The sequence below is a fragment of the Theobroma cacao genome, chromosome 9 (assembly GCF_000208745.1).
Source record: "Theobroma cacao cultivar B97-61/B2 chromosome 9, Criollo_cocoa_genome_V2, whole genome shotgun sequence".
NCBI classification, from domain to species: Eukaryota; Viridiplantae; Streptophyta; class Magnoliopsida; order Malvales; family Malvaceae; genus Theobroma; species Theobroma cacao.
The window spans coordinates 2,101,543-2,113,295 of record NC_030858.1 but is presented as its reverse complement, the minus strand read 5'-3'; the positions used below and the strand labels follow the sequence as shown (position 1 = coordinate 2,113,295).

The following is an 11,753-nucleotide window of genomic DNA, read 5'->3' as shown; positions in this document are numbered from 1 at the left end:
TTAAAATATTATCACTTTTTTTATTTATTAAGTTTCATAAATATATCATAATAAAATGTATATAAGATAAGATAATAATTTTAAAATAATTAACATGATATTACTAATTTTTAATTAAGATTAACACAAATAATAAATGATGCAATAATAGATAAAATACTTATTTCTACTTAATTATCCTTACCATTTTTTTTACATTTTTATGTATTTTTTTTCTAAAAAAGAAAGATTCTCAAATATTACTTTTCATAAATGAAGATAGTTTATTTATATTTATGATAAGGAAACATTCTCAAATACTACCACTATTAATGTCACCTAACATTACCTCGTGCATAAAAAAAAAAAACTTTTAGATTTTTTTGTGTTTAATTATATTAAAATTAATCATAATTAGCATGTTATGATTATTAGTTAATAACAAATTTTTATACTATATATGTGCTTTATGCATTTAAAAAAAAAAGAAAAAAAGATGAGAGGATAAAGAGAAAATTCAAATTGAACCCTAGTCTTAAATAAAATATCTTTTTAGGGGGCCAAATTTGTTTCATTGAGGGTCCCTCCATAAATCCGGTCAGAACAAGGTTTGAGGTTTAAAAGCGACGGCGTCTCTCCTTGCATTTTTTAACAAATTTCCGTGGCAAAATAAATTTTAATTTGAAATGTTACTGGAAGACGCATATTGCTTTTTGATATTCAACACTTGGAAATATCTTCCGTCCATTTTACAGAAAACCAATCTTAACCGTACACGTGTGGAAGAGAAACAAGAATCCAATCGCTTTCGGACTCCATTAGCGCCAAATTCCACTTCCCTCACTTTCCCAGAAAAATAAAAACCTAAACATATCTTAATCCAACGGTTGTCAATCACTCCTGACTCCTCTCCGGAATCTCATCCGTCAATAAAAAATTTCAATTTTGTCCGTCCGATTTAACCCAAAATAAACTGAACCGTCCTTTTTCTAAAATTTCAATTTCAAAGCGCTGAGGGAGAGAGGGAGTGAATCCAAGGATGAGGAAGAAAAATAAAAAGCCTCACACTTCCGTGCAGAGCTTTCGCTAATGGCGGCTTAGCTCCCAGCAAACTCTCTAAACCTTATTTTTTTCTTTTTTTTTTCTTTAGATTTTCGTTTAACGGAATTTTGAACGGTAAAAAGAAAGGAAAAATTCATAGGTTGCGTTTTTTTTTTATATAAAAAAAAATCAATTTAATTACATGTGATTTTAATTTTTTTATTTAAGTTAATTTATTTATATGAAGATTGAATAATGGAGCAAGGAGAAACGGTTTCGGATTTTGCACCAAAGAAATTGGCGAGGCAATTAGATTTCACAACGATGTGTCGCGCGTCGGCAAATGCGACGTTACCGGATCACCCGATGCACTTACAGTCGCAGTCGCAGCCTCAACCGCAATGGCCATCACAAACGCCGTTGCAGACGAAGCATCAGCAGCAACCACAACCGCAGGAACTGCAATTGCGGTTATATTTCCAGCCGCAAACGGTGCAGTCGCCACCGCAGCCACAGCTAAAACCTCAGTCACCACCAATGCCACAAGTTCAAACGCGGCCGCCCCCTCCGCCGCCGCCGCAGCAGCAGCAAGTTGCTGTGGTGCATCGGGTGCCTCACCCAGTCCAGAAGCTTTCACTGCCGACATTTCAATTGAGGTAGCTTTTCTTAAAATCTTTAATTTGCCTCTAGATTATAAATATTTTTTTGTTAGAAAAAAAATCACGATTTTATTTATGCCTTAAAGATTTATTTATCGTGAAAACAAACGTAATTGTTTTTTGCAATTTTTTTCTAATTTATAATCTAGAGGCAAATTAAATATTTATCCTAAACAAATTCATTTGTTATTTTTTGCAATTTTTTTAATATCAGAATGTAAATATTTTTCTGTCTTATGCATAAGCAACAACAGAACTTCTAAAAGTACTGTTGTCTCTTTGGATTTTTGGGTTTTTCTGCTTAAAGAGAGACCTTTTAGATTGTTGTGGCACTGTAGAATGGTGAGAACATTTTGTACAAGTAGAACTATATTTATAGCATAATGTTGTTTTAAACCCTTGTGCGTATATGTTTTTTCAGCAAACAAGAGTCTCCTAGGTCCGGACCACGTGGGCACGTTGATGGTAAAGATGGGACTCCAAAGAAACAAAAGCAGTGTAACTGCAAGAATTCTCGGTGCTTGAAGTTGTAAGTTCATTAACACCTATTTAAATTCTACGTCCTCTTTCTATCTACATGTATGTTCAGTTCTGTGATAGATATTGAAGTGCCATGTGATAAGATTTTGATTATTTGTGGAGACTAAATGTTGTCTACTTGAGTTTAGCCTTTAGGAAGCATTGTTTGAATAAGAGTGACAGGTCAAAATGCTGCTTGCCTTTTGGTTACTCCATTTTCTTCTTCTGCATGTGATAGAGGATCTGTTGTTCTCCAAGTATATATGGAGTTCTCTCTAAGGAAAACGTTTTTGTCACATCCAGTAATCGTTTCCTCCTATTAGTGGTTTGTTTGTTGAAATGTGACACAATCTCCGTTTGGTTACAATTAACTAATGCCCATTTGGTTTATATGATCTTTCCTTTGCAAATATTTGGGTTATATTAGTCAACTGAAGTAGCTGATCTGAAATGGAGCAATAAATTCGTGGAGTTGTTAGTGTGTGTTAGAACTTGTTACTTTACGGTTGTGTTCCATCTGATTTTTCCTGCATTTCTCTCTCTGGTATTAATGTGCATTTTGTTTTTGGTTATTATTAGGTACTGTGAGTGCTTTGCTGCTGGAATTTATTGTAATGGTTGCAATTGCATAAATTGCCATAACAATGTGGAGAATGAAGCGGCAAGGCAAGAGGCAGTTGGAGCAACCTTAGAACGCAATCCAAATGCGTTTAGACCGAAGATTGCTAGCAGTCCCCACAGACCTCAGGATGCTAGGGTATGTCATCTGACACCTTCAAGCTGCCTCATTAAAAGTCTTACTAGGTGACAGCAATGAAACTTTGCGGTTATTATTTCCTTCCATGGGGTTCAAATGTGAAGAATAAAGTTAATCTGAGCCTATTTTAATTATTCTTTTCATTTCATTCTTTTTAGTTTAAGTTTGGGTATGTGTCATTGCATTGTGCAACCGGGAACGGTATAAGCGAGTGCTGATATATTTGTTTATATAGAAAAATGAAATTTGATTTTGCCAAGTTTTTATAATTCCTTATGTCTGAAAATAAATCCAGGATGATGCACGTGATGTCCAAATGGTCGGAAAGCACAATAAAGGATGTCACTGCAAGAAATCTGGTTGTCTCAAGAAGTATTGTGAGTGCTACCAAGCGAATATTCTATGCTCTGAAAATTGCAAGTGTATGGACTGCAAGAACTTTGAAGGAAGTGAGGAAAGAAGAGCTCTCTTTCATGGGGACCATAACTCCATGGCTTACATGCAACAGGCTGCAAATGCTGCCATTAGTGGTGCCATTGGATCATCTGGCTATGGTACTCCTTTGGCATCCAAGAAGAGAAAAAGTGAAGAATTCTTATTTGGTGTAGCAGTCAATGATCAATTCAATCAAAAGATTGTTCAACATCAACAGGTAAAACATTGAATCATGATTATATGCAAGAGTCATCTTGGTTGATCAAGGTCACTGATTTGATGCTTTTTCATCCTTTTTATGTTTTTGGATCATCTATAGCCACCTTTTCTGCTTGGAATCAAAGATTTTTGCATTACTGATGGTGTATAAATGAGAAATAATTGCATACTCTCATGATTCTTGTGCTGGACTCTGTGGCTTTCCCATCAGGAATCTTCTATTCTATATGGTACCTTTAAAAATTGATTCAAAGGATGACCTTCGGAGATGAATGGAAAAAGCACTGAATATTTCAAACCTCAAATTTTGTCTCAGCTGCTTTTAAGCTTCTAAGTTGTTACACCATGCAGCTAGAAGAAAAAAATCTGGCATTTCTGTTTCCTCTCTATTTTTTTTCAAGGAAAAACTGGATACTAATATATTTCTCTGATTCCTACTAGGAAAATCATCTAAAAAATCCTGTGGCGTCATCTTTTCCATTTTCTGCCCCTGTTTCTCGTGCTGCTAATACAGCATCATTGGGATCTTTGAAATTAACATACAGGTAGGAATTGCTTGTATTTTTTGTTCTGCCTGTAGTTAACAGAAGCATCCTTTTTCTTCTATTTCACCCTTCTTTTTGGAGCTAACTAGTGTCAGTATACATTATTGAAGATCTCCATTGGCGGACATCCTCCAACCACAGGACGTGAAGGAGCTGTGCTCAGTTTTGGTCTTAGTTTCATCAGAAGCTGAAAGGGCACTAGCTGCAGGTACTAATAAATCTGAACTTCTTGTTGTTTCTTTTCATCTCAGTATTACTTTTAACTTATTAGTTAATCATATTACTGAAATTGCCAGACAATGAATGTGTTGTACGTACTATCAGTCTATCACATGTTTGCAAAAAAAATTCAAATTCTTGAACTTGCTTCCCTTAGACTCCTAGGAATGTCATATTATTTGTAGCATCTGTTTCAGAAACATCAAGCCAAAAAAAAGGAAAGTGTAAAAGATGGTTTCAATTCTGTTTCTCGCCCAAATATATATGGTCCCTCCATGATTTATTAGTCATGTAATGTAGATTGTTAAAAAAAAATAAAATTTCCATACTGGATTCACCTTGGGCTAGCGTGGTTAATTTTTCAATTTTGGATTCACAATTTGAATCCATTTTGTTATTTTAGCTGAAGATAGCATATAATAGTACTTATGTGAAAGTTACAATCTCCAGAGAAAAGTAGCAAAATGGATTCGCAAACAGAGAAAGGCTCTATTGAAACTATTGTTTCATCTGGTCAGGCGGGTGAAATGTGTCAGCAAGGTAATGGTGTTCATAGGGGTGCCACTAATGACCGCACCAGTGAGAACCAGGCAGATGCAGATAGAAGTGGCAACACTGGAGCGGATGGGGATGATGTGCAAAATGGAAGGCCATTGTCTCCTGGAACACGCGCATTGATGTGTGATGAAGAAGATGCAATGTTTATGGCAGCTGGGTCATCTAATGTATTCGCAGACCATTCTCAAAACATGACTCAGAAATCATCAAACGGGCATGAGTGCACAGATGTCTATGCAGAGCAGGAAAGGCTTGTTTTGACAAGGTTCCGTGATTTTCTCAACCAGCTCATTACGTGTGGGAGCATAAAAGGTAAGCTATTTGGTTTAACAATTCTCGACTCCAAATTTTGATAATTTATTAGGGCCAAAATTTAATCAGGGTTTCTTCTTGGAAACTTTTCTCCAAATGGTTAAGTTGCTTCCTTATATCCATTACCGTTCTCAATCCGTTATGGGTGTTGTTTAGGGCTACATATAAACCAATTAATGCTGAAAGTTTTAATTACCGGATGTTGGTACTAAAATTGAAAGAAATAAAATAGTAGGTGTGTGGAAACTTTGAAATGGCTGGTCTTTCATTTCCTCTTGAGCTTTAGTTGATTTTTCTGACCTAGATTGTGGATATTCTTATCTAACTTGTTAGCTGTTCATTTTTCAACTTACTTTTGATCATTTTTCTCATCCATGTTGCAGAAACAATGTGTTCGCCGTTGGCCATAAGTGAAAAAAGAAGTCAACAACAACCTGTGGAGAATGGTGCTGTAAAATCTGGAAATCAAGGAGGTGGGCAAAAGGAGCCTTATCGTAACGGAATTGTAAAATCTTCAATCCCGGCACCCGTAGAAATTGGTCAGACTGTCTCTGCAGCCTGTTCTGCTTTACATACTGATCTGCCTTCAAAGCATAGATTGCCCATTGGAAATGGAGACACAAATGTAGAGATTAAGGGCTGGAATTAGCAAGGAAAATAGTTGGAAGTATCAGCATTACTTCTTAAGCTCATGCCCATTTTCTCCCTACATTTGGGTCCTATAGTTAGAAATGTTGGTTGAGGAATTAACCATAGCTAGACGCCTAGACCCTACAGTCCCTCTTACAACATTAGGAACCACTAAAATAATTCTTTCTAGATATATTTTTGGGCTGTTGCGCTAGAATATGCAGGGTAATGAAGTTTCTGTTGGCCCTAATTTGCTTTGTATATTTCGTAATAATGTCAGTTTTGTTAGACACGCCTATGTGACCCTGAATCGATTAATCCAGTCTTCACCTTTTGTTCTGATCACATTTACCTTTAACACTTTTTTTTTTTTAAAGTTTTCAGCTTTCTGTAGGTGGTCTGTTACTGAAAGCATTACTCTTTGGCAAAAGCTAGTCTTCCAAAACTAATTCATACTGGAATTGGATCGTACCCATCTGAATTCTGAGGTATAAAATGCAAAAAAAAAAAAAAAAGATTAAGAAAAAAAAGGCTCGGATTGTACTAAGTCTCGGTGTAGGAGCTTCCTGGCAACTTCCTATACTGGTTTTGCATTCTGAAATAGAAAAAGCTATGTGAGAAAATGGAGCTTCCAGACACTTTCGCCCCCTTTTTCAGCTATGAATCAAACAAAACTTGGCTTTTATTTCAGGGTTATCTCTGGGTTTCCTTCCCTTAATTTCGCTTTAAAGACAGTGTGCATGGCATATCGAAAATGATAAACATGTTTTTATTGAAGTATAACTTTTTACGAGACATATTAGGGTCGATATAAATTCGAATCATGGTGAATTTATCTCTTTTATTAATGAAAGAGTTAATATCACAAATCTCTAATAAATATATATTTTTTATATTTTTGGTTGAAAGTATACAAATATGGACAAAGGAAGAAACAGTGTTACAGTTTGTTATGGGCCTTCTCTTTGGTATAACATTTAGGGCTTTATATCTTTTGTATAATTTCCATTTTTCAATCGCATCCATATGTGGACAAGAAAAGGCTGCTTCCCTCCACGTGCCACGTTGTCTTTCTTTTTCATTTTTTTGGGTGTTCGCATCCATCACTTTCAAAACTACTGTTTTTATATATAAAAAGAAAAAAAAGTGAAAAATAATAAAGAAAATGGCTGCCTCTCACCTCCCGCACCCTACTATAACTAGATTTCTGCTACCAACGACGAGACACGTGCCCCCTCTCCCACACGTGCAACCCCACCTTCCAAAAACCATTCGCTATAAATACCGGATCCAAATTGTAAATTCACCCATTGCCAGCAGCAGCAGAGTGAGTGGAACTGAAATGGAAGTAAACTGCACCGTTCCCCATGCTGCGGAAATCCGATCTCAGTTCCTTCAGTTACTTCGTAGCAGACGAAATGCTCAAGGTAAGCAAGAAGAAAATCATTAATTTCTCAAAAATATTTCCAATTTTGTTTCTTTGTTTATACTAATTACAGTAATGTGAACTTCCTCTCCTTTTTTTTTTCTCAGTTCCTTTGACTGTGGAACCTGCAAAACCTGTGGTTAACCCTTTGTATCAAGAAGTTCCTCCCCCAACCTTCAGTAAGGTAAAATTCTCTTTTACTGTGATCAATAACATGTTCAAGACTAAAATCAACTGCATTTATTTGTAATTTTACCAGGAAATGGAGTCTTGTCCAAAGGCCAACATTGGAAACATTAAGGAACTGCTTAAAGAGGAAAATCTTTATCTCCATACTGAGGTAATTAATTGGTGCAGTAAAATAAGCTAATTTTAATTATATCACTTTTTTTTTTTGTGAAAAATGAAAACTTACTGTATCTTGGTCATGTATAGGCAGGAGAGCAAGGGAAATTGCCCTTGTTGATTTTAAGTATGAAGGAAAGCAATCAACAAAAGAGGCCTGCTGTTGTTTTTCTGCATAGTACACATAAGTGTAAAGAGTGGTTACGCCCATTGCTTGAGGTAAGATCAGCTAAGCTTTTGAATTTGTCAGGGTCTTCTCTTATTAGCTATATTTTGCTAAATCGAGTTTTGTCATCTTGTTTAAGGGCTATTCTTCACGGGGATATGTAGCCATTGGAGTCGATTCCCGCTACCATGGTGAACGTGCCAGCAGTCTAACCACTTATCGAGATGTATGTAAATTTTGTCCAACTTTTATTCTACTAAATCCAGCTTATCTAGTTTAACCGTGTGATTTGAGAAAAATGAATCAGAATGTGAACTAGTCAGACTTGTATAGTTGTATTAGTGTAACAGGTGCCATTAAAAAGAAAACTTGATTCTTAGTTGTACTTTTTTGTTACTATATTTTGAGATAAACGATTAGGAAGTGATTCTAATGTCATTTGTGCTATCTAAGTGCAGGCTCTGGTATCATCCTGGAAAAATGGAGGTACAATGCCTTTCATATTTGATACTGTAAGTCCTTCATTTTCAATGAATTTCTGATAGGAAGCTTCATGAGTAGTGCTTGATAAAAAATAAAAAATAGAAAGGAAATTTCATGAGTAGTCAGGAGTTATGCGAAACTAATGAAGTTCTGTTGTATAATTTTCCTCGTAATCATGGCTTGCAAAGAGATGCTTTTTTAAGTTTTCAATGGAATTTTAGTCCTCAAACTGTTGTGGTGTTATTTTTTGGCATTGCAATTTATTTAAGGTTTTCATTCTTTCAGGTCTGGGACTTAATAAAACTTGCAGATTATTTAACCCAGAGAGAGGATATAGATCCTACTAGGATTGGAATTACTGGTGAATCACTTGGAGGTTTGTTGACTGAGATTTGAAGTGCCTGAAATAATAAATATTTGCTCACTATTGCATGTTGAATTTATGCAAATCTTATGAAATGCAGGAATGCATGCATGGTTTGCTGCTTTTGCTGACACTCGCTATGCAGTGGCTGCCCCAATAATTGGCATCCAGGTAATTGAAAATTTATAATTCCTGTAAACATTAATAAATATTTTTTAAGTTATTAACCAAATTTCATATTATGTATTTGCAGGGATTTCGATGGGCTATAGACAATGACAAGTGGCAGGCTCGAGTTAACAGTATAAAGGCTGTATTTGAAGGTAATCTGTGCAAGGATTCTGGGAAAAGGGAATTTGACAAGGTTTGGTTTCAGCATGATCGGTTTCATCAATTTATGTTCATTCTGGGAGAGCTATCTTTTCTCCAGTTTGGGACTCTGCATGAAGCTACCTTAAATATTTCTATGTGTACTTAAAAACAATTTAGATCTAAAATTTACCAACTTCTAGTTATGCTGAACTTCCTGAAGTTAAAGCCAGTGTATAGCAAAAAGAAATGGCTAATATCTGATACAACTCTGATAATTTTGTATAAATGATTATATTTAGTAGATTTATACTGATTCTTTAGATTAGAACTGGTACATTATGTCACTTAATTAAAGCAGGTTACTTACTCTGGCTTCATTTCAGTGGGAATCTGTTTTGGCTTTTGTTTCTCTGATGTTCTTAAATAATTTTGTTACAGAAGCAAGGATTGATTTAGGCAAGAATGAAATTGATAAAGAAGTGGTGGAGAAGGTCAGTTATGTTTTTCCCTGCACATATATTCCATGTAACTTGCTATTCACCCCTTAAAACTGTGGAGTATCAACATTTCTTCATGACTCGTTTTGTGCACTTTCTTTGTCTCATTTTGTATGTTACAGTTGTCCTGAACATCATTTTAGGATGATCAATATAGTTGATTTTACTTTTTTCTTTTTGTAATGGATATTTTCTAGAACTTTTAGCTAAACTGTTTAGAGTTTTTTTTTTAAATGTAAAATAGTTTTAAAAATGTAAAAATTCATGAATCAAAGTCCTTAATTATGAGAGCTAACATTCAGTTTGGGATATCCAGTAAAGTAAGTGACGTATTATCATTTTTTATATACTTTCCTAGATGAAAGAAAACCCACCCACAACTGAGATTCACAAGTCCAATCAAAATTATGATGTTAGATAATGGTACATAAGCATAATGTACAATCCAAAACCACATTCAAAAGGCCTTAACCTTTGGGAGAGTTGAAGTTAGATGGAGTGACACATAAGTCATTGACCTTTTATCGTGTTGATAGAGCCAATTCTGCTATCAGACTTGGTGTTTTGACACATTCTCATACATTTTCATCTTTCACAAGCCTCTTTAAGGTTGGTTCTTTCATGCTGTCACGATGTCGATCGAATTTTATGGTTCTACTTTTCTGACCAGGTCTGGGATAGGATTGCTCCTGGTCTAGCCTCCCAGTTTGATTCACCTAATACAGTCCCGGCTATTGCACCACGCCCTTTACTGATTGCAAATGGTATAATACCTTTTTCTTCGTTGGTATTCCTTCTAATTGAATTGCTTTGGAAATTCATCTTTTACTGGTAGTTCCTGATGTTTACATATATGGTTAAAACTCTCTCTTATTGGTTTTAACAACTTTTAGGAGCCAAAGATCCTCGTTGCCCTACTGATGGCCTAGAAATTCCCAAGACAAGGGCATGCAAGGCTTATGGAGATGCCCATTGTTCAGATAAGTTTAAGGTATGGAATTGCTGTTGAATAATTCTGAAATCACCAAAATCTGTTTCTTTTTATGATTGCAAGTAAGGCCTGTAACCAAGAATGTCTGCTCACATAGCCAATAGTTTCATGGGAAACACCCTAAAGATTGAAAGCAGAGAATTGCTCTGCTAGTACATCTTTTTATGGTGCATCTTTGGAAACTATAATACGTCCTCCCTCTTTGACATACACAAGTGTGCTAGAGCACGAATATATGGGTCATGTGAATAAGCATGGGTCTGATGGATGCATGTGCATGTACTCCATTTAACCATGTTTGGCATCTTGGAGTTCATGCTGTATCATATCATTTCAGACGTAGTTTCAATCCCATTGGACCTTTGGGCGCTTTTATCTCATATCTTTTGCTTCCCTAACTTTGCAGCTCATTGCGGAACCTGAAATAGGGCACAACATGACACCATTAATGGTGAAGGAAGCAAGCGATTGGTTTGACCGGTTCCTCAAGTAATAGTGTGGTCCTAGTAACGGTTTCTTTGTTTGTACTTCATAGATGGAGGTGTATTTTGTAACCGGGATTCTGAAAAACTCAATTTGAATGATGTGATGAACTCTGTGATAAAATAATCCTTTAATAATGTAGTTCTAATTAATAATAATAAGAAAGCAATTCCATTGTACAGATTTTGATGCAATCTGTGTCAGTTTTCCTTATAGCACCACATCCTTTATAGTTGAAAAATCAATCAAAGCTAGTGAGTGCGGCCCTTAGCTTCAGTATCTGCCAAATAGAAACAACAGTAATAACAAAGGTAGGCAAAAAGAATGAAGAAGAGCGACCATGGATTTGTGCCCGAAAGTCCAATATTAAAAATGTTAGGTTTAGGCTACTTGGAGGCCCCGACACCACACTTAGGTCTGCATTATGGGTGTGTGAAAGTTCATATTATTTGCCATGTTTTCTATCTGTTGGTATTGAAAAGGCTCACCTTGAAATAAATAGAGATAATAATGTTTTAAAATAAATTTTTATATACATTTTTATCATATTTAATCAAGTTTTTGTTTTATAAATATTTATAATTAATACTTGACTAATTGTCACGTAATTACGTTACGATATATTAATATGTCATGTCACTATTTAATATGATATATTAATAAAAAAAATTACGTGTTATTTTGATAAATCATAATAAGTCAAAAATTAGTTTAAATTTTAGGTATGATTGAAAGTGATAAAAAATAAAAATTTATTTGAATTATTTAAAATAATTTAATTTTTTAAAAGTATTATGGTGAAAAATATTAAAA

At 35.1% G+C, this 11,753-nt stretch overlaps 2 protein-coding genes across 3 annotated transcripts; both read left to right on the top strand.

The window, feature by feature from the left end:
- On the top strand, positions 1,008-6,215 carry LOC18587947 (protein tesmin/TSO1-like CXC 5). Of its 2 annotated transcripts, none has more exons than XM_018128381.1 (9): positions 1,008-1,155; positions 1,268-1,676; positions 2,101-2,208; positions 2,778-2,955; positions 3,251-3,607; positions 4,051-4,154; positions 4,265-4,362; positions 4,824-5,243; positions 5,627-6,215. In XM_018128381.1, the coding sequence occupies exons 2-9, from the start codon at positions 1,276-1,278 to the stop codon at positions 5,890-5,892; spliced, it is 1,932 nt and encodes a 643-aa protein (XP_017983870.1). In that variant the 5' UTR covers positions 1,008-1,155; positions 1,268-1,275; the 3' UTR covers positions 5,893-6,215. The 2 variants fall into 2 exon arrangements, with proteins under 2 accessions (XP_017983870.1, XP_007012085.2); XM_007012023.2 differs by having other exon boundaries at positions 1,008-1,180.
- On the top strand, positions 7,036-11,134 carry LOC18587946 (putative hydrolase YtaP). The gene is made up of 13 exons (XM_007012021.2): positions 7,036-7,300; positions 7,407-7,483; positions 7,559-7,639; positions 7,735-7,863; positions 7,950-8,036; positions 8,269-8,322; positions 8,579-8,669; positions 8,758-8,828; positions 8,911-8,980; positions 9,408-9,460; positions 10,137-10,230; positions 10,360-10,457; positions 10,864-11,134. Exons 1-13 carry the CDS (start codon positions 7,039-7,041, stop codon positions 10,948-10,950), a joined length of 1,254 nt encoding a protein of 417 aa, XP_007012083.2. The 5' UTR covers positions 7,036-7,038; the 3' UTR covers positions 10,951-11,134.

Bases quoted from the DNA above. Each gene is read 5' to 3' on its own strand.
- LOC18587947 (XM_018128381.1), top strand. From the start codon at position 1,276: ATGGAGCAAGGAGAAACGGTTTCGGATTTTGCACCAAAGAAATTGGCG. The intron at 2,956-3,250 runs GTATGTCATCTG...AAATAAATCCAG, and splicing joins ACAGACCTCAGGATGCTAGG to GATGATGCACGTGATGTCCA. The intron at 5,244-5,626 runs GTAAGCTATTTG...TCCATGTTGCAG, and splicing joins TACGTGTGGGAGCATAAAAG to AAACAATGTGTTCGCCGTTG.
- LOC18587946 (XM_007012021.2), top strand. From the start codon at position 7,039: ATGGCTGCCTCTCACCTCCCGCACCCTACTATAACTAGATTTCTGCTA. The intron at 7,640-7,734 runs GTAATTAATTGG...GGTCATGTATAG, and splicing joins ATCTTTATCTCCATACTGAG to GCAGGAGAGCAAGGGAAATT. The intron at 8,670-8,757 runs GTTTGTTGACTG...TATGAAATGCAG, and splicing joins TACTGGTGAATCACTTGGAG to GAATGCATGCATGGTTTGCT.